This window comes from Sparus aurata, chromosome 5 (assembly GCF_900880675.1).
Source record: "Sparus aurata chromosome 5, fSpaAur1.1, whole genome shotgun sequence".
Taxonomy (NCBI): domain Eukaryota; kingdom Metazoa; phylum Chordata; class Actinopteri; order Spariformes; family Sparidae; genus Sparus; species Sparus aurata.
The window spans coordinates 7,513,547-7,538,769 of NC_044191.1; the positions used below are offsets into that span (position 1 = coordinate 7,513,547).

Consider the following 25,223-nt stretch of genomic DNA (forward strand, 5'->3'; position numbering starts at 1 on the left):
GGGTAATGATTTTTGAATGAAGAAAGCTGGGAAATTGTAAGGGCAAATGAGTTGATACCAATGCTTATCTCTGAGTTGCAGTTAAATAGTTATGTTAATATGTGCTTTTCAGAGGTGTGACTATCCAGCAACTTTCAAGTTTTCGAGCACCTTTTAAAAAAAAAAGTGAAGTAAACCGCTTTTAGTACGGTGAGGATGTGTGTATGGGATATTCTCCTTTATTTATGTAGAGAGTTGCCGATTCTCTGAAGAATTTTTTAGACTCCATGTGATGAATCAGATCTCTTTAATACATGCAGCATGGAGAGAAGCAGGGGCGAAAATCCCATTTCATAGTTGGGGGGGGACAATAAACAGTAAAAATTTTAGAGAATAATTCAAGGGGGGGGACAAGGAATAAAGTTGCAGCCTGTCTTTTATAAAGCATCTTTTACCGCAATTTGATGCTTTAGTCTCTCTGTCTCTCCAACAGGCAGGCAGAAGACCTTTATTAGCACTGGCTGAGTCCACCTGCACATGTCTAGATTTAAAACAAAATGATTGAAATCAAGTTAACATGTACACATGCAATGAATAAACTAATTATCAGGCAAACAACTAAGTTTGTTTATCAGATTTCTCATAATCAAATAACTGCCTTTTTCCAGATGACAGATATCAGATTATGCTATTTTTTCTCTCTCGCAGTGTTGCACTCTTGCACTGTCAGCATGTTCAAATCAAATGTTTTAAAAAATGTTATCAAAAGTAATGATAATTACAGGTGGAAGGTGGCAATAATACACTTTATGTGAACAAATCTGACATAATGCCTTTGTTCACTGTTCTAACTTCCATCACAGTCCATTAAATATCTTTACAAGAGGTAAAAGCTCCAAACAATCCCAAAACTAAAGGAAATACCTTCAAGAATAATCCAACATAAAATAATTTCTCAAAAATATATATTTATTGTGTTGTCAACAAACATCTGACAACTATGCCACAAAACTGTATGTATTCCAACTCTCTATCTGTAAAACAGTTTTACAGATAGAGAGTTAAGACAATTAACTCTGGATAACTGGATAAAACCTTCCTGTAAATAAATCTAAAATGTCAGTAATATCTGATTCTGACATTTATATCCAGACAGTCTTTTAGAATGACAAAAATTATTATTACTGCTCTTGTCCTGTCCTGTCCTCTCCCTCTCCTCTCCTCTCTGTCTGTGACTATCACTATCTGTAGCTTTTAACTTAGCTTAACAGCACTCGTAATTAAGTAGGCTTTTGAACAATGCAGGATAAATGTTGCAGACAGCCTGGACCTGGCGCTTTTAGTAAATGGGATGTGTGTTGTTGTAACTTATGTAACTATGTCTATGTGGTATAGACCTCTTACCCCGCGAAGCACGGTGTGAGTAGCAGGCTCCGTCCACGCTGCTGCAGCTGTTGTTGGAAAGAGTGTGGGGTGGACTCAACCATTTGGGAATGGGAGTGGGGGGGGGGGAGACTAAATCTTTACAGATGTAAATAGCACATTATTGCGCGATTATAATGAGCACATTGTGCTTTCAATAAATGCTACTGCATTGTTCAAAAATTATTAATTGTGTCTCAAATTATTCTAGGGGGGAACAGCTTTACTGGAGGGGGGGACTTGATCCCCCTGTCCCCCCCCCCCCCCCCCCCCCGGGATTTTCGCCTATGGAGAGAAGATCCCACCATGTTCTCTGCAGCATTCCAAATGTATCTGCCTAAATACGCCAGAATAGGGGTTACATACTTTTCGACAGATGTTAATTACTCTGTTCTCTACCATACATTGATTTCTGAATTCAAAATTATTTAGTTCCCACATGTGATCTGCTGAAACATTAACTGGAACTACACAGCTCAAGATTGTGCGCAAAGTTCTAAAGATTTTACTTTTAGAAAAAGGATGAAAGTGATGTGAAGAAATGGACAAAATATTCATCACCTTGTTAAAAAAACAAAAATAAAGACGCTAAAAGGATTCACATCTTTGTGACCTACAGCATTCACACACCTCATCATCCTCCTATCCTCAAGGAAGGAGCCGAGAAGAAGAAAGCCGGCTGAATGACAGCTCAACAGATGAGATAGCTCTGTCTAATCCCCTCCTAAAAGAGCTTCATTGAAATAACTGGGAGCGGGGAGGACAAGACGAAAGAAAAATTGGAGCATTGTGCATTGTAGAGCCATCACGGGGCGTCTTTGTGGTCTCCTCTGTGAAGTGACTTTGACAGTTTTGGGGATTAAGGAGCAGTCCACCGTACATGGCCCAAACAGTAGGGATTAGACTAAATATGCTCACTCTTGTACCCTGTGCTTTCGCATAGCAAATTAATAAAAGGTGTTTTTACTAGAGCACGTGTTTTTTGTGTGTGTGTGTGTGTGTGTGGGAGAGAAGGTGAGGTCGTGAGACAGACAGCGCAGAGAGAAAAATACCTGCTTGAAAGGAGTGAATAGATCCAGAGGGAAGGAGGAGTCGGCTGCCAAGTGTTGCTGCTCGCTGCTGCAGTTTGCTGAGAGCTGCTTTAAATGTTTTTCAAGATGCTGCAGCTCCGCTTACTGCCAAGCATAATGTCTGTGCCTCGCATATCCATGAGAGAGTTCTAAGAATTCCACTTGGATTGACTTGTTCGGCCCCTTCACTTATTCAGTTTGACAGGTCGTGTTTTGGGAGCTTAAAACAAACTTTTATTAAAAAAAAAAAAACAAACAAAAAAAACATACCTTGTTAATGCTTAAGGTCAGTATAATAATGATGTGAGCACTCATAACATTCTGTGTGTCGGCATCTCTGGAAAATTGATATAACTGACCTGTTACTGCTGAACATTTCACAAAAAAAGAACAAGAAGCAAGCACAAAAGCATATGGTTTGAGAAAATTCTTCGAAGATGAGAGGAGTAGGGAGAACCATTGTGGTTTTAGGCCTGTAGAGTTCAATGCCGTGACAAAATGCCATCAATAAGCTCACGTTAAAGAGGTTGACTACAGTTTGAAACTAATAACTTTGGCGCTCCTGCAACATTACATTGTGGAAAAATGTCCTCAAAATTGCAGTAATGGATTTTTAATTGATCATTTCAGATGGATTTTGAACATTCATCAAATTGCTCTGAAAGTGATCCCAAAGGTATGGTTTACCACTGTCATTGTCATTACAGTTGTGTTGTGGACAGATTTGAAAAAAAATATCATATTTTTAGTTATCGTTACCATAACTGTTCTTGAGGTGGACGGTTCTTTACTGTACAACCGTTTACAGAGAAACTGCTGACACCAGCTGCGAGAGAGAACCAAAAAAGGCTTTCACTATACAGGCTTCTGCTAAAATTAGATAAAAACATCTCTAAAGTCATATGGATAAAATCTTGTGTCCTGTAAAGAATCATCTTCAGCTTACAGCTTCTGCTCCTAATATGCTTTTTGAGTCTTTTTCAGTTATGAACACAGACTGCAGCCAGAATGTTTAAGTCGATGAAAAGAGGGTGGATGAGATGGATACAAAGAAAATGATCATCGACAGTCTGCATCCGTGTATATTTGCAGGCAGCGGAAACCTTTCTATTTATACGACTGGGTTGTCAAAACACATTATATGAGTGAAAGAAAGGTCTGTAAAGAAGTTTCAGTGTGGAGGTGAATCTGTGTTCCTAGGGCAGCCCATGTTTGAATCTGCTGAAGTCAAGTAAAGTTGAGCTGTTTTGTTCAGAGAAGTGAAAATTTGAAACCGATTGAATAAACACGCCACTGGGACCACGGGCCGAGCCGCGAGTCTAAATGTGGCTCTGCAGCATTACACATCAAATGACTGTATGAGGAGTCTATTAAAGAAAATCTTTATTAGCTGTTTCTGATTTTACAGCCATGGCCGTTCAAAGGCAGGCACAGTTATCTTTGTTTTACGTGCCTGAGCATGAATCATTCCTCCTAGGGATCCAATTATAGCAGCATGTCCAAAACAAATCACTGGACCAACAGATTTTAAATGATGTATGTTTCACAGACCACTCTACACTTAAATAACCCCTGCACAACTTTGATTATAAAGTTGCAGATGCGATGTCAAGTGTCGTGTTTCTTAAGGGAGTGGCTTAGAATTCGCTAAGTAGAACGAAAGCCAAAGAGCACATAAGTGGAGCTTTCCCAACCCTAAATCTGCCTCTAATCCAGAAAATTACACCTGTCACTAGAAAGTTAGATCTATTAAAACTACTTCCTGATCCGAGGAGGAAAAACCATTAAAAACACACAAAAGCCTTCAATCAGCACTTAATTAACACAGCAACCTTTTCCCCAGTGCTGGCAATCACTTCCCTATCTGCCAGATTAGTTTAAGGACGTGAATACAGATAGGAAATGACCAAAACAACTTTGAGCTGTGGTGGAGAAAATAAGTATGCAAATAAAAAAAAATAAACGGGGGGGAGTTCAACTGTGTCATTTCAGCAGAGGGAACATCAGTGTGATTACCACTCACACTGTACGTTCCAGTGTGTCTCTTGCAAAATGTGCGACAGATGAGCAACAGAACAGGAAATGTAACAGACTTTTATAGGAGACTGAACCTTGACACCATCTAAGTGATCGAGCTAGAGCACATCAATGTGTGATTATCACTTGTGAGAAAGTGACAATTTGAAAAGAACAAAGTTTAAAAATCGATGTCCAGGTTATTTTAAAAAAGCAGAAGGCTTTCAACAACTGAAGATGTGCTTCGGCTTTGCCTCTAAATGTGAATGTAATGGCCCCTAATAGACCATAGACAGGAAAAAATGTGTAGTGCAATTAAAATACTTTAGATACACAAAGTAAAGCTTGCAATAAGATTTTATTATTTTTTTAACAACAGAGAAAATAACTGTTGGGTTCACAATGTTCACTCAGTATAATGTAAAACATTTAGAATGTAGTGTGTTTCAACTGCATAGCATGCTGGTTTTGTGAATTCAAGAAATGCGCAGATATAAACTGCATTAGCAAGAATTTCTGAGTATGGGACGTCAGAACGCTTAATGCTCATACTCAACTACAGATCGTCCAATGACAGCGTGTTCAAGCAATAGGATTGATGGTTCAAGCAAACTCTGCTTCTGAGGATGTTTAGGCAATAAATCCAATGTGTAGGCTTCACATAACGACAGCTTTACAAAAACAAAAGGGCTCTAGTCGTCTTACAGACCCCTTTTGTCCCACAGTCAAACAAAACACTGCAGCCAATGCAACATGATGTCTGGATTTATTTGCGTTATTTTCAATTATTAAGGCCAAATGCGGCTGATATAAACTTTAGATATGAGATAAAATACATAGCCAGAGACAAATCTTCCTCAGCAGCCTGCTCTTTGGTCAGCATGTTCTCACTCCCAACCCTCCAAAATTCAGCAGCTTGGTCGTTGACATTAACCTTCAGACTAGGATAATCATTCTACCCCTCTCGCATCAGTTTTGCACTTAAAGTCAAGTTAGCAAGAATACGTAATACATCATCCAAGTAGACTTTCAAAATAAAGGCTACTTGGTCATGTTTGCCATATTACGTACGACACTGGGTTTTTGCTTGCCAACAAACAGATCACATATCATGACATATTATGAATTTTGGACTGTTATTGACCATTATCAAATTTTACAGCTGATTCAGTCGTGGTTTGGTTAGGTTTAGGCACCAAAAGTACTTGATTAGGTGAAGGAAAAGATCACAGTTTAGTCAGGTAATGTAAGGTGTGTCATTTATATGGGTTAACTAACGTGCGCCACATAACTTAAAAAAGTTACTTTCGACTCTTGCTCCCAAACAGAACCATAACCACATTCTCCAGAAGGTGAGTCAAGTGTATGTCACGTCCAACCACCTCAGCCACCAACCAACTTGAACAAACGACTACTCATGCTCTTTATAGTATTGCATCAGAGGGGTGGCTCAGAAGTGATGCCAGAGTGGTACCTACAGCTGGTTAAATTCCCCAGGTCTGCATGTAAAAGTGTCCTTGGGCAAGATACTGAACCCCAAACTGCTCCTGATGTGCTGGTCAGCACCTTGCATGGCAGCCTCCACCATCAGTGTATGAATTACTGTAAGTCGCTTTGGATAAAAGCGTCTGCTAAATGCCCTGAATCTGAATCTAAAAGATTAACTGCAAACAAAATCTGTCATTGGGTTTCTTTTCACTTCTTATTTAATTTGCAGTTAAATAACAATGGGAAATATTACATAGAAGCAGGGGCGTCGCTAGGAGTGCAAAACATCCGGGGCTTTAGCCCCGCGCATTGTTGCCTCAGTTACCCTGAAAAAGTAATCTGATTACTGATTACTCCTTAAAACTCATTCTAAGCTTGATAGTACTTTGTCGCCAGCACAGAGTGAACAACAAACCGTAATATTCTCATCTTTAGCTGAGAGGAACTCAAAATAATGACTGTATTTCCATCTAGAAAAGCGCATCTCTCTCCTCCCTCCATTGTTGTTGTGTTTGTGTCGCTGTGTGGTATTACACGTGAGTTGTGCTCGTGCTGAAATGTGACTTGTTGCAAACGTGACATCACTCCCCGAGAGGAGAAGAAGCAGAAATATATATTTTTACTAAGGAAAAAACAATGATAAGTAACTTTAATGTGAGGTTTGGAAATATTAACGTGTTAGATTACTCGTTACTGAAAAAAGTGGTCAGATACCGGCATCACTGCGCAGATAGTCTTTTTTAAGGGGTCCGGGGAAATTTCGAAAATTTCGAAAATTAGGCTGTTTAAAGATGCAATTTCAACATAGTTTGAGAAGGAAAGGAAGGCCAATCATCGGGGTCCTCATCGTCATATTTTAATCACAAATAAAGCTAATTTTCCCTCACTAGGCCTACAGAGTAATGTTTACGTTAAAGATATTATAGCCAAGACCTGCGCTGTGTGCATAGGCTATTAGAGCAGGTAAAACATTCCCTATTATAATTTCTTAGCTTCATTGTCTATCTGCATCAGGCCTACAGGAGGCTTTGTAGGGTATTAAGAGACAAACATCGTCATTTAACATCGTCAATAAACCCACTAACGTAATACAAATCTGCAGCATTTAATGTAATAAACCCACAAATGTAATACATTTTCCACAAGAGCCGATGCCTAACTACAAACGTAACATGCGATTTCCCACACATGTAATAACTGTTACGCTTGCAGGGATTTGTTTGTGGGGACGTGCAAATCTTTATTGTAATAACTTCCCACAAGTTTAATAATACAATGAATAATGGTCGGGGTGGTTGTTGTTTGTTTGTTTGCCCATACACCTACTAAAACTGACCGTGGGTGCAAAATCCAGCTGCTGACTCTCCGCTGTCACACAACGGATCCCTCCGCGACCAGAGTGTCAGTTGGACTTCAGAGGAGCCGGAATTCAACACTACTAGAACTGCCGTAAGCGGTCATCTGGACCGCTAGATTTAAACTCTATAATCTGTCAGGTAAATACCCAACTGAGTGATGAATGCATTCATTGTGTCATGATATTAAAAAAAAAACCGAAATAACGAATTAACACCAAAGTGTACATTTTAATAAGTTTAATTAGGCTATAATTAAACTTAGTTATTTCGTTTTTTAAATGTAGGCCTATATTTATCAATATTCATCGCACATAGTAAACCGTAATTATTACACGATTTTAATAGAGAAAACTCCGAACAAGAAAATTAAACTATTAAACTATTAAAAGTAGCCTAACTTATTTGATTATGAAACATTTTATTTTAACACTTAATAATATATAATAAAATAATAATAATAATAATCGGAAAAGCTGAAAACGAGCTGATCTAAAACAAAGACAAACAAAGAGCCGCTGTGGTCACTGGTCACAGTCTGCAGATTACCTCCGCTCTCGTACAGTTACCACACGGGCTTGTGGCATTTCAAGTGACGTTTGGTTCCGTTTGCACTGCCTCGGTGTCTGTGTCAGCGAAGATGGTCAGTGGCGGTCTTCTATAACATCCTTGACCTGGCTGGGATCAATGCCCGCATCTTATTCAAGGAACACCAGCAGCAGGAGAGCCCGGAGGAAAGTCCTGCAGCAGCGGGCAGAGGAGCTGAGGGCAGAATACATGGAGGGGAAAGGGGCCGCGGCAGTCGGCACAAGGTGAGCAGAAGCGGAAGCAACCACTGCAGCAGCAGACACAGACACGGAGGCAGTGCCGGTCCAAAAGAGCTGCAAACGGAACCAAACGTCGGACACGTGTGTGGTAACTGTGAGGAGAGCGGAGGTAATCTGTGACCAGTGATCGCAACGGCTCTTTTTTTTTGTTTTACATCAGCTCGTTTTCAGCTTGTTCGATTATTATTATTTAATTATATAGGCCTATTATTAAGTGTTAAAATAAAATGTTTCATAATTAACCCGTTTAATCCCAAATTTTTCCCTGCAAAATAAGTGCATGCATTTTACTCTTTAGACCTCCCTAACATATGATATGTATGAATTTTTTCATATCATGTTGGTTATGTTAGTGAAAATGTAGGTTTTATACTCGGCAACAATTGTTGCCGGTGGGAAACCGCATAGTCTAAATTTACACAAATCCTTCAATTTGAACTATTTACACATGTAAAGAATGAAAATAACATGAACATGAGTAACATATTATAACTAGGCATGTAGGGCCCTATAAAATCCGTTTTATTTTTTCCCAAATTCCGTTTGATTTTTTCCCTTATTCCGTTTTTTCCGTTTTGATTTTTGGGAATTCCGTTTTTTCCATTTTAATTTGTGTGAATCCTGATTTACTCTTATTATACTACCAAAAACAGTGTGTTTTTAATGTTAATGAATAAAATGTACACAAATTAAATAGAAATTACCTTAAATTTATTGAGGTGACAAACATATTTCCTCAATACTGTACCGTACAGTACAGTAAAGTGCTTTCAAAAGTGGTTTCATTGAATAAAAACATGGTCAGCTCTCAGGCAGATCCAGAAAAGCCTCCCAGCCCAGGCAGAGTCAGCTAAGAGGGCTGTGGCTAACGGGGCTAGCTAGCTAACAGCAGCTACTGTTAGCAGCAGTTAACAGTCACTCTGGTATTATATGCCGATAATATGAATCGGATGGGTGGCTAACTCTTACACATTAACGTTACACCTTTAATTATGATTTCTCAGGTCTGCTTCTTTGCAAAACAACAGTTCACCTGACACATACAAGTCGTTCGGGAACTGCTCAGCTCTGTACTGAGGGGTTAATGTCAAGTTTCTCAGCTTTTTCGCAGACGAAGACGGAGCCGTGAGCAGCCGCTTCGCCATGCTTACATTGTTTTGACGGGGGGGCTCAGTCTGTGGGGAGGGGGGCGGCGGCGACTTGTTGTGCCACCCAGATTTGGTTCCCCACGTGCAGTTTTCCCCAGACAAACATTCCTCTTCCACACGAGAACAACATTTCAGTGAAATAATGTCAAATTCCGCGATATTCTGCGTTAAAAAGTAGATTCCGTTTCCGCGGAAATCATAGGGCCCTAGGCATGGTTACAACAACATCTCTGAAGAACAGCCAACTATTCACCACTGCACTGTGAAGGGACCAGGTAGGATTGGCCACCACCACTTCTTTGATCTTATTGCAGATCTATATCTTGACACATGAAGATCATGTAGATCCACACCACCCATGTTTTGGTTATATGTAAGGAAACACAGAGGTTGTGGCACTTTGACAACTGCTTTTTTCTCTTTGCTCCACCTGGATGTTTGACCCTCTGAATATCTTTCTACAGCATTGGTTGCCATGGCTACAACACTGTTACCCTTCCATCGCACTAGTAACTTCTCCCCCTCTGTAAGGACCTTCGTACTTCCACGAGGCATTTTTTCAAAATCCTTCACACTTTGTGAAAGGAATGTCATGCAGATGGCAAGGGACCCATAACCTTGTTTGGTCATTTCATCAATGAGGCTAAGCGAGGTGAAAAGGTTATCATGCACAAATGTGCATCCTGGAGGGACTTCTGCTTGTTCAGCCAGACCAAGGACTACACTTGGGCCCTGTCCTAAGCCAGTTTCAGGCAGATGTGTGTGGACTCCACAATAGGGCTCCATGTGAAACATGTACCCTGTGGGTGAAGCAAGGCTCCACAAGATGTAGCCATGCCTGCCATAATAGCGTCTCATGCTTTCATCAATTGACAGCTGTTTTGTGTATGGCATCATCTTGTAGGTGTCATTCAGTGCACTGAAGATGGGCCGCACTTTGTAGAAAGGGTTGTCTGTGGCCTTTGAGTTATCCACCAGATGAATTGAAGCCATTATCTCGTCAAAGCGGTTCCTTCTTACTGCATTTGAGATGGCTTCATTGTAGACATCAGGGTCATATGACCAATACATGTGCCTCCGTGGTACTGAACTGTAGCCAGATGCGAGCAGAACCCCATAAAAACAGCAACTCATCCATGCTCAGATCAAGTGCCTTCCCTTTGGTTTGCATTGAGTAGAGGTTTGACATCTCAACAGTGGGCTCCCTCAGAGTAGGAGGATACATGAAAAGGAACAAATCAGCAGGATCAGGTTTAGTTTGTTTTATGCAATCTGCTGCAGTTGGACCATAGGTCACAAAATCTGGTATACCGGATGTGGCTGGGCGTCGATCGCGATCTTTTAAAAATCGGGGGGGGGGGGGGGGCTCCAGCTGTTCTGGACTTATCAAGTTAAAATCTTTCTCATCCTCCAGATAGGTCAACTCTGCTTCACCATTCAGCAGTATAGCAGGCAAATGGCCTGTATCGCCTTGGTACTCTATCTGAGCAGTCACTGTCACTTTCAATTGCATCTTTTTCAACTGTAGGAATGACTGTTATGTAGCACACATCACTTTGGGGTTCTTTTAAGTCTTGAAGATCCAAAACCTCTGATAGTTTTAAGTTGTGTAGAGAAAAACATAAGAAAAATAGAATAAACAGCTAAAACTTTTGACACCACTATGACTATGTGTTATGCTAGCGGCAACAAATGTTGCCGTGGTTACATTTACTCTTTTTATGATCATAAGATTTATGCAGGCATATAATTCTCATTATATATCAGTAGTAGACCCTTTAAATAATATATGTGCAAGAATATTTCACTTATATCTGTTGATTAAGGTACTTTACTTGCTTCCTCTTGTACAAGTTTGAGGCAGACATTTCCTGCCAGCGGTGCAAGCAAGAAGTAAAGAGGCCTGGTCATGTGACCATTCACACTAGTTACATGATATTGATACAAATTAGAGGAGACAACATGTTCTTTGATTTAAAAACTTAAATTAGCTGCCAAAACCCAAACAGCACTTTTAGAGGTCCCAGAAGTGAAAAAAAAAGAGCGGCAACAATTGTTGCCGGTGGGATTAAACGGGTTAAATAAGTTACTTTTAATAGTTCATTTTCTTGTTCTGAGTTTTCACTATTAAAATCATGTGTAAATATGCAATAATTACGGTTTACTATGTGCGATGACATGAATGTTGATAAATGTTTAATTAAACTTATTTAAATGTACATTTTGGTGTTATTTCGTTTTTTTTGTTTTTTTAAATATCATGACACAATGAATGCATTCATCACTCAGTTGTGTATTTACATGAGAGAATATAGGATTTAAATCCAGCGGTCCAAATGACCGCATACAGACGTTAGTGTTGAATTCCGGCTCCTCTGAAGTCCAACTGACACTTTGGTCCAATCAGAAACATATAAATTGTCCGGATCTAACTCTAGGGTTGTGGAAAGCGCATTGTTATACCCTAACCAAGATATCGATTATTAAGATTAATTGGATCAGATCTGACTGGAATGAACCCGCCACAGTGATAAACTGATTCAGTTCACCCGCCAGCACACAAACTCACCCGCATTTGGCGGTGGCGGGTTTAATTTCCATCCCTGTTATAAACGCTGCAGTGGTACTAAACAGTAGGCTAATAGACGGGCTCTGGTAATTTCAGTGACGCATAGGGGAAATAATAACACTGATGTTGAATTTGCAACAAATTATTCGGATTTGAGGCTGCCGGCCGTTCGATATGCAGCCACATAAAAACCTTTCACCATTAGACAATTATATTTTATTTTTTTATTTATTTATTTTTTTTTTTCAAAGCACAGAGATCCGGGGCTATTCCCAAAACATCCGGGGCTATAGCTCCGAATGCCCAGGTCTAACGACGCGCCTGCATAGAAGTAATGCTGATTTACATTTGTGATAAAAAGAAAATGTCATTCAACGGTAGCTAGCACATTGATGTATTAAGGAGACTGGTAACATTTAGATCGATATCTGATCCACAGAGAATTCACAGAGTCCTGCAGTTCCTTTCAACAGCTTTAGACTCTTTCAGCACATCATTTGGTTTCCTACTCGTTTTCCCTCAGGCACTGACAAAAAAGAGCTGCATACTGTAAAGTTTAATATATCAATAGGTGTAGGTGTGTTTTTCAATCTGTATACAATAGTGAACACAGTGTGGAAATTATCTGCTGGAGATACTTTAAAAATCGTAGGAAGGTAACCAAAAGGTCATTCTTCTAAAGTCTTGATTTATTTCAAAATGAAGCGAACTATATTCTGACCTTTGTTGATCGTAGCCGGACTCCTTCCTGCGGCAGTGGAGAGTCACCACTCGGTGGCCTTCACTCCTCACATCCTGGCTGACTATCCACTGGGTGGGGTTGCTGGGACGAGCCCCGAGAAACGTCAAACCTTCTTTCAACTTCACTCTGTGGAGATAGAATAGACAAATGACACGTTTATGGATGTTTACAGATGAAGGATTCTCTTCTGTTACCAAGAAGATCCTCATTTTAGTGGTCGCTGCATATATCCAGCTGATCCATGCTCACCAGCTGCGTCCATTTTTTTTTTTCTTTTTGTTTTTGTCATTCAGTCTCGCAGTACATTATCCAGATGGCGCACTGCACTGTCTTGTCTTCAAAAGATGTCCCAGCTGTTGTCATTTGTTTCCCAAGAGGACAATTGGCTGTTTTAGACATGCATGTTTTCCACCAGCCAATCAAATAATCAAAGCACAGACAGCACCTGCGATATTAGTTTGTACATCCTAAACCATTGTTTTTGCTAAAATCTCAGTAGTTTTGACTCCAAAAAATAAGGTATCAACAATCTAAAAAATAACTCTGATTCTTTAGAATCAGCCATACATGGTGACTGTGCTGTACACTATAAAATGAGTATACAGTATAAGTGGGATGCGACTAGCCCATTATCCCACTCCTCTCCCTCCTTTACCTCCCTCAGTAATAGATTCACTCTCTTGTGCTCTGAAAAGGGCATTATCAAAAGCTTTCTTCGACTGCGGCAAAATTACAGCGTCAATGTCCTTGGCTCTGTGCACTACAAAGCAGGAAAATGTCTGTATGAAAAAAAAGGAAACCTGTAAATGAAAATCTCCCTTTAAAGTCACCCATATTGTAACATGTATCCACTGTGAAGAGGGTGACCTGAGCAGAACATTTTGGCATTAGACTTGGAATAATGTTCTGTAACATAATGACGAACATGTGTGATGTTGTCTGAAGGTGACAGCAAAGTTCCAGGACTGAGGAGAAGACTAAATTACAGAAGAAGGTCGAAGCACTTTTCCCATCCAGTCCATACCTGGTTGGCAGATGAGACTAAAGACAGGACTTTGCTTTCATCTCGAATTTGTTGCCACGCTTTTACATGCGCTATGTGATTGCCTTTCTGTATGCCAGTGAATATATCTGCCCTCTCCAGTAAAGCCTCTTTCTTTGATGTGATGTCTTATCATGTTGTGAAGGAGGGCTATATGAGAAGTGAAAATGGGTAATATGACAAATGGTATGCTTTCTCTCACTATAGGAATAAAGATCAACACAACACCTACTCCGTGTGTGTGTGTGTGTGTGTGTGTGTGTGTGTTTGTGTGGAGCTGTGTTTTGTGTTGCAGTCTCTTCCGTGATGATTTGATGTCTTTTTGCCAGCTGCTTCCCTCTCTGTTTTGTGCGTATGAATGAAGGCCAACACACACATTTAAAGATTTTGCCACAACACCACAATTTTAGTCTGATGCCTACATCAGACCACACAATATTTTGGTCTTTTGAGATGAGATGTGTGTCATTTGAGGCAGCCATGACTTGGCTGAATGACATGACTTCAAACAGGACCTCAACCGATCACAGCTTGCTATCTTTCACGACTTAAAGATGACTGTTCCACCTGCGAATGGCAATATTGGGCTTATGAATGAAAGCAAACCTTGAACCATTCATCTTCTGAAAGAGGATGGATGTGTGGGTGAGCAGCGCACATACTGTATACATGGAGGTGGTGATGTTGCACCCACAGGTGTGATACATTTGCTTTGAAGCTCCTGACCAGAGGGTGATGGTTAAAAGGTTACACTGTGGGTTTATTGAAATGAAATTATCTTTCTTACAGTGTCTCATGCCAGCCCAATCCTCAGAATAAATCACCCACCGGGTTAGGCTAGGAAAAACATCATGTTTTGGCGTAAAATACCTGTTTAGGTCAGCAAAAACAGGCCTGGAGATGTCAGGATATAACTTAACTATCAAAAATATGTTTTTTTGTCACTAGGAAAACATCTGGAAATTTGAATCTTCATTGACTGGATTTTTAATGCTTAAACAAACTAAATAAACAAATGTGCTTTATTTGAAAGTCTGAATAAATGAACTGACCTTAAAAGACTACACAATTCCATACTGTTTTTTTTTTTTGTTCAAAACCATTCTTTCTACTAGATCGATGAGTAACCTGCATACTTCCTATTACAACCTGGTGACCTACTCAGCCTTTTCATAGTTCTGAGATCAGAGTTTCTGGGTCAAATTTGGATTCATATTGTTGCTCTTTTCTTTGGACAGTAGCAGTAGCCATGTCAAAAACAAATCCTCAGTTTGTCTTCTTCTCTGGTTCAGTTGGGAAAAAAAGTTACAATGCAGCCAGGGAGGACCTCTGACTGAGGAAATCCAGCATGGACTGAAATTTTTCTGATTTTGCACATTCTTTTTCAGCCCTGTAATGTTTGAAGTAGAAACCCTCAAAATCCAGACTGTTGTGTGAATCTCCTCTGTGGTTCTTTGTGCATGAGTCCTCCCTCGCTGTACTGAACTAAATGAAACACAATAGAAAGTTGTCAAACTAGGCAAGAGAAGGCGAAACAATCTGCCATGCTCATGTTTGTGCTGGGTCATTGTGAGTCTTTCCATTATTGTATGTCCATTACTTCCATTATGACAAACTGCCCAGGAAGAATAAGCTACTGCCCACCCCGTGGTCATTTTCACCCCACGCCTGTCAGTTTTGGAGGGGCGAAAACAATAAAAGTTCCGTTTGGTTGACATCCCCACAATGTTGCAAGACAGGGAAAATGCACAATTACTGAACCACACCGGTGCAACTGGGCTTTTTTTAGGAATCTGTTGTTTAAGTCCCCTCTGGAGTGGTTAGAGTTAGACTGAGGTTTGTCTGTTCATAGTCAGCTCAGCTATCAATCTGTGATCCAATGTCAACTCCGCTAACCCTGGACCAACATTCTCTTTCTTTTTCAAAGTTTTCAAAAGACCTTTGCCAAAGCAACACTGCTGTTAGTAACAGCTTGTAAGCATTATTGTTCAAATACCTGTGCTGTTCACGGTCACTCAACAATTACTACATACATACTGTGGTATGTTCTAATTTAACTGTTGCTTAGAGGTATCTTTTCTTATTTTCTATGGCCCTGTAAATTGATACTCTTGGTAACCCCTTACAAAAGAACATCTTACTATAAAGATGACCTTCTGCATGCTAAAAAGTATAAAAGACTATTCAAACCTATGAAGTAGTGCATCACAGAAATTGTTTATTTCTTGCACATTTCTATAGATCATGATTGTTTATAGTACAGTTTGCACTGTGTATATACATTGTATATATCTTGCTTTCTATTTATGTTATGTACAACGTTTTTTCGTTTTCTTTCTTTTATTGTTGCGGACGCACTGCTGCTGTAACAAAATAATTTATGCAGCAACAGAATAATCCCTATTTGTAACCTCAGAAATCCCCAGCATTTGCAGTCCAGTTGGCTAGAAGGTTATGCAGTTTATTTCTATTCATCTTTCTTGACTGCAACAAGACTTGCTAAACTAGACAGGTGCAGAAGTGTTTACATCAAAGATGTCACCTTAACCTACAGCGCTTTCAAAAACACAGAACATGCCAAATAAAAGCTCACAGTGTCAATCTAAAGGCAGATATTTATTGTTTTCATTAAATGGAAGATCCACTGATCTAGCTGGAGTGAAAGCGCTGAGAAGAAACTCAGAGGCTGTGGGCAAACGACTGTTACACAAAGAGCTCATGCACAGTCCTCCAGAGATCTTATATCTGGTTTCTTTACACTTCACTGATCAGGGTGTCTATCAGTGGTTTCCAGTGAGGCTTAAGAACGTTTTAAACAGTCGAGTCTCAGGAGGAAACCAGTCATTACTCCACGGACCATAACCAAGCTCACAGCATGTGTTGGAGTACGGTTGAAGTGTCTTTTATTGACCTAATGGTCAATTTGGCCTTGTAACCAGGCAGTGTAGGAGTCTCCTGCAGGTTAAATAGCAGCGATCAACCACAAGTGACTACATTCATGTTGTGATGTCAGCCAGGGAAAACATATCTTCTCCAGCAGCTACTAGAAGTTAAGCCGACGTATCTTAATATTTTTCAAATATCATTTTTGGGTACATTTATTAAACTAAAGCACATTTCACCAAGGCTAAAAGTCTACAGTCATGCCTCTGTGAGACAGTACTCAGCACAGTGGTGCTTTGAGCTGGACACACAAATATAATGCAGCTTGCCCACAATGAAAATGTTAGAAGGTGTAATGTTGGCCATGTTAAACAAGATATAATTATGCTAATATCTGCAAGTTCAACTGAGGCGGGAATTTCGTTTTGCACGTATTGCATCACAAGCCAAAATTACTGATGATGGCTTGAGCTGAAAAGGCAGTGGATCCCCACAATCATTACAATTCATCCTTTGGGGCACATAAATGTTGGAACCATTTCTTTTACACAAAACAGATTGGTTGCACTGGAGGAAATAATTTGTTGACTACAAAACTTTACCTGACCTTTATATCAGCGCGGGGGTGAGGAGATAATGACTGAATTTCTTCTTACACATTTAATACAATTTAAGTGAATCACTCTGTCGTGTGGCGTTGCAGGACGCAAATAAAGAGTGAAGTCAAGGACAAACCACACACAAATGACTAAAACTCTCCTCAAAGTTTGACAAGCTGACACTCCCCTCCGAAAATGAAGAAGGAGGTAACACTTTATAAGAATGCACCTGGGCTTTCCTCAGTCTCTGAATAGGTCTCCTGTGAATTGGTGGTGCTACAATCGAGACTGACTGTTCTGAATACCAAGTATTACACAACTGGAGGGGAAGTAAAGAGACAACGGCCGGCAGAGGGAAGAAGAGATGCAGTGTAAAAAGGAAACAGCTGACAGTTAAGAAGTTACACACAACACAACTTCTCAGAACTGTCAGCAATCATAAAAGAACCTGACGAGTTCTCATCAGCACCATCGTACATTGGAGCCAAACTGAGCTGAACAAATGGTAAATGGACTGCATTTAAATAGAGCTTTTTGTTAGCGCTTTACTCAAAGCACTTTACAGCACTTGCCATATTCACACACTGATGGCGGAGTGAAGGTTGCCGATCTGCTCATCAGGAGCGGAACAGCTCGTTCTGACAAAACACCCCATGACAGTAGCTCATTTTGACACGGTGGTCATCTAACTCTGACATCAAGCTCAGAGTGGGAGGCTCAATTTTTGTTCTGCTATTTTCAAGGCTGCAAGTCCTATAAACATAGGGAATCTGAGAAATTATGATCATTTCACTACTACCTACTTTATCAGCAACTGAATATATTATGCATCATGAGAATCTGGAGGGACATCACATCATTTTCTTCCTAGCTATCATTACTGTTAGATAGTGTTACATAATAGGATAAGAAAGGCATATATTGATTCTAAAATACCAATGCTTGTTTTAGACACATATACTAAAGCCTGGATGTAAAACACACATATCTCGAGGTGCAAGAACATACCTAGTAACCATTAGAGAGGACAGAGGGGTCATTCCAGATTCTTACCCCATTTCGTGTCATCACCACCCTTTCTTGGGAAAAGTGAAGAAAATCATGCAGCAACTAGTTTATTCTCACATACATTTTCTCTCTCTCAGCTCCATCTCTGTACTCTCTCTACCACCCATCCTCACTCAGTCTTGCTTGTATGCTTGGATACCTCAGGGGCTCCCTTAATAAATAGTGATGAGATAAGTAGGAGAGCTACTTCTCAGCGGGGCAGTGAAAGAAATAAACATTTCCGGGGGAAATCCAATAAGGTCGAGGCTGGATGATAATGGGAGTCCCCAGCCAGTGGTCTGTGTCCCCGCATCCAGGGCTGCACTCCAGTTACCTCTGTGGCCTGCTTCCATCTGGCTCTGCTGGGCTACCCCTGGCTCATATGCATCACAGAGTTTGGTGATCTTTTCTGACCGTTTCCATCCTCTGACTCCTCTGAGGACCATATGCATCCACAATCAGCAGCTCCCCAAGGAAGTTTCCTGTTTTATTGTGCCATCCCGCCTACATAAACAGTGTGTAGGGATAGCAACAGCTCAGTGGGAAACAGGGGAAAGAGAGGATCTGCAGTGTGGGGGAAAAGCAGAGAGACAGCGGGAGGACAGTACTTTGTGATGGTTTGTGGTTGATGGCTAATGGAACAGTGTAAAGCACTGCACTCATCTACGTGCCCGCTGCTTCATAGACCATAACTGCCGCAAGAGCAGACTGGAAAGAAAACACACACACATACACAGCGGCAAGCAAAAAATAAATCAGGCCAAACGCCTACACGCCCAATTCTGACATGAGATATCAAAACAGACTTATTTTACTTTGTACAATAAGATGTGAAAACTTTTGCAAAAATTCCCCCCAAAAACATTTGATGCTTTTTACTGATTTGTGTTTGTGCGCATATTTGTGTGTTAGAGTGTGTGCAGGGGGCCATGTCTTACTACATTGTTGTATAATTGATGGGTTTACCTCACCAACACTCCCTCTTAGCTATCAGAGCATTAAGCAGGAGTCTGTGCCTGTCACCTTATTAATGTACATGACTTTCCTGGTTCCACAGTGCGTTTTAAGCCGAGGCATCTGGGGATGACAGTGCCGGTCTTCCAGACTGAAGTGCCTCAAAAGCTACTGGAAGAATTGCCATGAAATGTGGTCCATTATGCCAAAAGGATGGATGACCACTGACTTTTCTACCTACCTGTGACATATCACAGCTTCCTCTAAATTGGCAAAAAAATAGCAGAACAATCAAAAGCAAGAACCTCAGCGCTGAAAGAGCATGCTGAGAGAAAAGAAAGTTCAAAAGAGCAGAAATGAACTGCGCAGAATGAGCATGAACAATCTAGCCAAGATTAACTTAGGTCAGAGTGAGGCTCAACATTAGGGATTGTAATGCTTTTACATGTTGTTCAATCTTAGAGACATTGTGACATAGACATAGACATATCCTCATGACAAACCAATCGAACCATGTAGTAACTAAATAATGCTGATGGGACAAATTACCGCACATGGCTCTAATAATTGCAACATGAATTATATCTAGCAGCATGGTCTCTCTTATCAATAAATAACCTTAAATAAAAAACAATAACCCCTAAAATCTTGATATTGTGTTTTAACAGTGAAAATGGAGAATTGTTTAGGATATGTTAAGTCAGGCTATAGCCTACAGGTTACTTTGTGGATTATGATAGATATTAAATAGATTGTAACATTAATTTTTGGACAGATTTCTGCGGAGGCCCTGTGGGTGAAAACAACTGTTTCTCCTCAAATGTTGCCATGTTTTGAGCTTGAGGGTCACCGTAAGTAGTCTGACCCTATTCTAAATGTTGCCACCGAAAGCAATGGTGGAGATTAACCACTGGATGAATTGCCCTGAAATTTAAAACAGAAAATCAAGTCTCCTGGATGGTAATAATAACATCCCCACCAGCCTCATATGTACTTTGTAAAAAGAGCTAATTAGTTAATGTTGACCTAGACGTTGAACCCAAAGATGAACCAATTCAGTCCAATCAGAATTGCTCACCTGGCGCATACGTTTTCTTCCTTCTAGTTTTACTTCCTGGTTATGTGGCCCATTGAATATGTGCAGTAGTTTCTAATGCTGGACCAGCCCATGAGTTACTTAACGGTCCATAGACTTTATACTGTGATCACTTCACATATTTTGAATTCACTTTTCTTAGATTGATTAAAGTTCCACAAATATAGAACATCAATGGATCAAAAATTCACAATATTAACATTCATTAATGGAGGGGATACCCGTCAAGAGTTTGACAATCATCTGTTTCATAATGGTGCTCTATGGGGAAAATCATAATGCCGCTGCAGGGAGATTTTTTGCAGTGATTTAATGACTTAGGCACCAGCAACAGGAACATCAATGGCAAAAAGTATTTATTTAGGTATTTAATCACTAAAATAATAGTGTTTCTGGGGGCAAAGAGTCGCGGATTCCTGTTCAAAACATAACTTTATTCACTTGGTAAACCAGGACATTATATGGCAAAAATATTTTCTGGTTTTCCCTCAGCAGTCCTCTGGCTGCTCTGCTTCAGTTTTGGACAGATAGCTTTATTTGCAACTGTTAGTAACTGCTAACTATTGCTAACCAGCAGTCTTCCAATGAACACCGCCGTACACAACTTTGAAGTATTAAGGAAGTCAGTCACAGTCAGGGGAAAAGTGGGACTGATTACACAGGGCCCCAATGGGGGAGGGGGCCCTCGAAAGGCCTGAAATAAAAATGTTGTTTTTATTTTCCAAGGAATTAGTGTTAAAATTGGCAGAATAAATCGAATGAGAGACTTTACTCTGTATAAAAAAAAATAGTGGCGGCTGTCTGAGGCCCCTCTCTCCCCTCACAATACATATTGGTTCAGTCCATCCCTGCAGCTGCAGGTGTGTGAAGATGCGTCTCCAAACAGCTTAACGAGCGGAGTGGCTGCTGCTCATCAAGACATGTCTTTTCCCCAAGAAAGCAAAATCAGGGAGCCTTAAATGAAAGGAAAACGCAGAAAAGATAAGAAAGCAAGGAGAGGGAAGACAACGCCTCACAAATTTCTTTCAAAAGAAAGGTGAGCACAGTTCACAGCTAAAACAGTTTAAGAACAGTTAAAGCTAATGTCAGCAGTTGTAAAGATTGAAGGCAGTCAGACAGCCACAAATCTAGTTTCTCAGTTTGAGCAGCAGCAGGTTCTTCATCCTCATCTCATCCCTCATTAAGTGCTGACTGAAAGTTATTATTACAAGGAATCATTTCACATCGAGGTCGCAGACCTAGCGGTAAAAATAGTTCAAATTTGGAGCGATATTTAGCTCCTTTCCCACTAAGCTAGCATGACATGCTGGTATCAGCGGATTCATTTCAATTTCAAGATTTCTATGATGCTAATCTTAAAAACTAAGCCCATGACGGCCTTCACAAGACAGTAATGTTAATGCCAGATGATCCACTATAATTTTCAGAGGGTCAAAGGTAGCCAAGAACTGAGGTGGAGAATAATTCCAACTTTAAGATCATGGTGATAAATGAGGCAGAGTATAATCAAAATAAACATGTCGTTCTGTTTTTCACATTTGGATGGTTAAATTATGTTAGAAAATAGACCTACCAATAGGCTGCTGTTTAATTTCTGGCCTATTCAAACAAGACAATTTCATTTAAAGATATCACGTTCCCTTGTTTTTTAAAGTGTTTTACTATTACTGGCGCATTCTAGTCAGATTTAATTCTTTTCGCAAAAAAAAAAAAAAAGATTTAGTCTTCAAAAAAATTTTTCAAAAAGAGAAAAAAGGGGGTGTCTCATAATCAAGGTGTATATTATAAGCAGGTTAAGAGGCTATGCCAGTCCTGTATCACAGCTTGCTACCACCGTTTAAGACTGGTTTAAACCAATATTGGTCAGTTGCTTGGAGGCAGTCAACCAGGATAACTTGGAGCATGTATTTCTGCATCACATGAATTAATCAGCATCATAGTAACAATGTCATCTAACACAATCTATCAATATTACCTAGCAAAGCTTAACATCATGAACTACATGATCCTCAGTTTCAGAGACAGCCGGGGAGAGTGGAGCTGCAGTTGTTCTTTTCACAGATATGGGAATGATAGTCAAAAATATCATTAAAATGCATAGATTTATATAAAACAGCATTAATTTTTTTCGCAGGCCTATACAAGGGCCAAATTACATTTCTTTTCATGGGGCTCAAAATCCCCGGATCACAGTAATGAGGTGATTTATGGAGTTTCCTGATGGACAGATAGTTGTAGCTTTGTTGCTAAAGTAACTGCTTACCGATGATAACTGTAGCTGCTGTTTGGAGTTGAAAGCTGGCTAGCTCTGTGCCAGATCTATACTTTCATTTACTTGTTATTTCATTTTCAAAAGGAAAAGGAGAGGAAAGAACAGACATACTGTAGGTGAAGCCATATGTCAGTGGGAGTTTAGGTAAAGAGACAAACAGTAAGACGGAGAAGGAGAAAGGCTGGCTAGGAAGGAAACTGAGTGACTGAGACGGTGCAGGCACAGAGCGTGACTGTGCACTCTGCAGTTACTTCAATCAATGTGTTGTACTGCTCATCTCAGCCATTCAACAATGAAGGAAAACAGATGCTTCAATAATAAAGCTAGCACGAGAAGCAGTGTTAGCAGAGGTACAGATAAAATCATCATAAAATGTTCTTTGGACAATATCGGAGTGATTAAATGACACAACATTTTGAGTCCTTTTATGAAAACTAATATAAACACGAGCCCGGGACAGACCTTCACTGTCTGCTGGCTGTCAGCATGTTAACATAATATCCTCACTCTATCAGCCTCACATCAGCCTTTTTTTTTTTACAATGAATTATTCATTTGTTCCCTTTTTCTAAGCAAAATAATGTCATCAGGAACGATAAGAAAGCATTAAGGATTCCCCTACGGTATCCGTGCAAATAATAGCATTTATGACAGCTATGTTTTAACTTTTAGTTGTTATAACAGTACTGTTTAAAGGAGTGCCAGGTCATGTCAGAAGTGTGTCTTTACGATAAGAGTCCGGAAGAGTATGTGCCATTTTCTCATGAGTCTACGGGGGAGCCACTCAATGCTGGTAACATGCTCTGCCAACAGTAGCAGTTATTTCCCCACATACCAGGAGACATTGGCTTTTCATTTTTGAATCACACAGCAGAGATTACAGAAGCACCCATTGTTATGCTGAGTGGCCATGAAAGAGAAGGGGAAACCATTTTGTATGGAGATCTGTTTGCCAATTACTCTATCTTTAGTGTAGGCATGGTGTGAAAGGGGAGCATCGAAAATCCCATTTGAAGAATTCATATGATTGCTATCATGGAGCGCGTTTTTGTGGTGTTCTCACAGAATGTGTCCACCTAATTGGATTTACACGACATTCAAGAGCACAGCGAGAGGGGGAAAACACGCGCAGGAGGAGAGAGAAAAAAGCAGCAGAGAGAAAAAGAAACAGTCGATAACGCTCGGTGGTGAGATATCTTAAGACTTATAAAATATTTGCACGGCTTTTCCTCTTCTGTTTCATCAGAAAAAAAGGGTTTTCAATCAAACAAGGCTCAAATTTAATCCAACAAATTCAAGAATGTCTCTTTTTATTAATGCAACACGACTGTCTGCGGTTTGTTAGTTTGAGGGTCTGTGAAATAGTTTGTCAAGCCTGTGAATCATCCCCTGTTAAAGGATGTTAAAGAGTATTTGAGAAGAGCTGATTTAGGGGGAGCAGGTAGCAGGGCACAACAAAGGCTGCTGGAAAAATGTGTGTCTCCTGCATGGGGGCAGGCAGGCAGCCGCAGGCTAATCTGAAGATGAATGTGTGTGTAGGTAAACACGATGCCTTTCATTTTGAACACAACAGCAAACGCTCTCAAAACTCACACGAGCCAGGCACAGGGATATACGCAGCTACACACACCCACACACACACACACACACACACACGCACAAATACACAAATGCAAATGTACATCTGTGCATTCATGCATGGTTTGCACATGTATGTACAAACAAAGACAGAAACACATTCGTTGGAGCAGACCTCTGTTTAGTTGTGACGAAGAGATAATTTTGCAATGTTCCCGTTGGCGAGAGAGATTAACCCTCACACTTGTTTTTCTCTGTTTTTCCTGTTTTCCCTCCTTTTCATTTCATTTTCAGTTTTGAGAAAATGGGGAGAATAAACAGTTGCATGCCCAGGGGAAATGGTTTGTAAATGGAAAACTATATTGAAGGCCCTGGCTTTGCTGCTCACACAGTCTCTTGGTTTAATGTGGTGTGTTGTTCAAAGAGTGCATTTAGGCAAAAATCCACTTGGTCAGGGTTATGAAAACATCATGGTTTAGCTTAAACTACCTGTTTCAGTCACCAGGATCATGGACGGTTTTGGTCGGACTTCCCATGAAAACGGATGGAAGTTTTTCCACAACTCAAGAAAACAAACAAACAAAAAAAAAAACATCTTATTTTGTCACCACTAAAAGAGATGGAAACATCTTTCTCCAGGTATCCAGGGGTCTGACTCACACTCTGATCATCCATTTGGCCGCCTTGTTTGCTTGTAATAACGCTAACACCTTCCTCTCAACCTCCTGCTGCGACAGATAGATAATAAGCATGTAATATGAATGCGATGTGCCACATTTGGTGCGCGTCCTGGGATGTCACTGTGGTCTGCAGAAATGTTAACTGCTTTACATGACGGCTGGGCTGGATTGGCCTCTTCTTGTCAGTGAAATGTGGTTTCACTCAACAAACATTTCAAAAAAATATGCCACCAGTTTCTCAGCTTGTCTCATCCAGAGAGCTAGGTTACCATAGTTACTTTATGTGATTAAAAAAAAAAAAAGTTTTCTCTCTTACAGTCCTGTTGCTACATTCTGGCGGAAATAATAGTCCAATTGTTTTCAACTGCAAATTGTCTCTGAACTGCAAGAGTAAATTGGTACACTGGTGTGTAGATTTTTTTGAAGAGCTGTAATTATTTCAGGTTGACACAGTGA

At 40.2% G+C, this 25,223-nt stretch overlaps 1 protein-coding gene across 1 annotated transcript in view; it reads right to left on the reverse strand.

The window, feature by feature from the left end:
• The window catches only part of si:dkeyp-14d3.1 (transmembrane protein 132C), a 179,862-nt gene that overhangs the window by 86,140 nt on the left and 68,499 nt on the right, over positions 1 to 25,223 (reverse strand). The window contains exon 3 of the mRNA XM_030418240.1: positions 12,596 to 12,742. Coding sequence (XP_030274100.1) covers positions 12,596 to 12,742 — 147 coding nt within the window. The remainder of the gene's footprint in view (positions 1 to 12,595; positions 12,743 to 25,223) is intronic.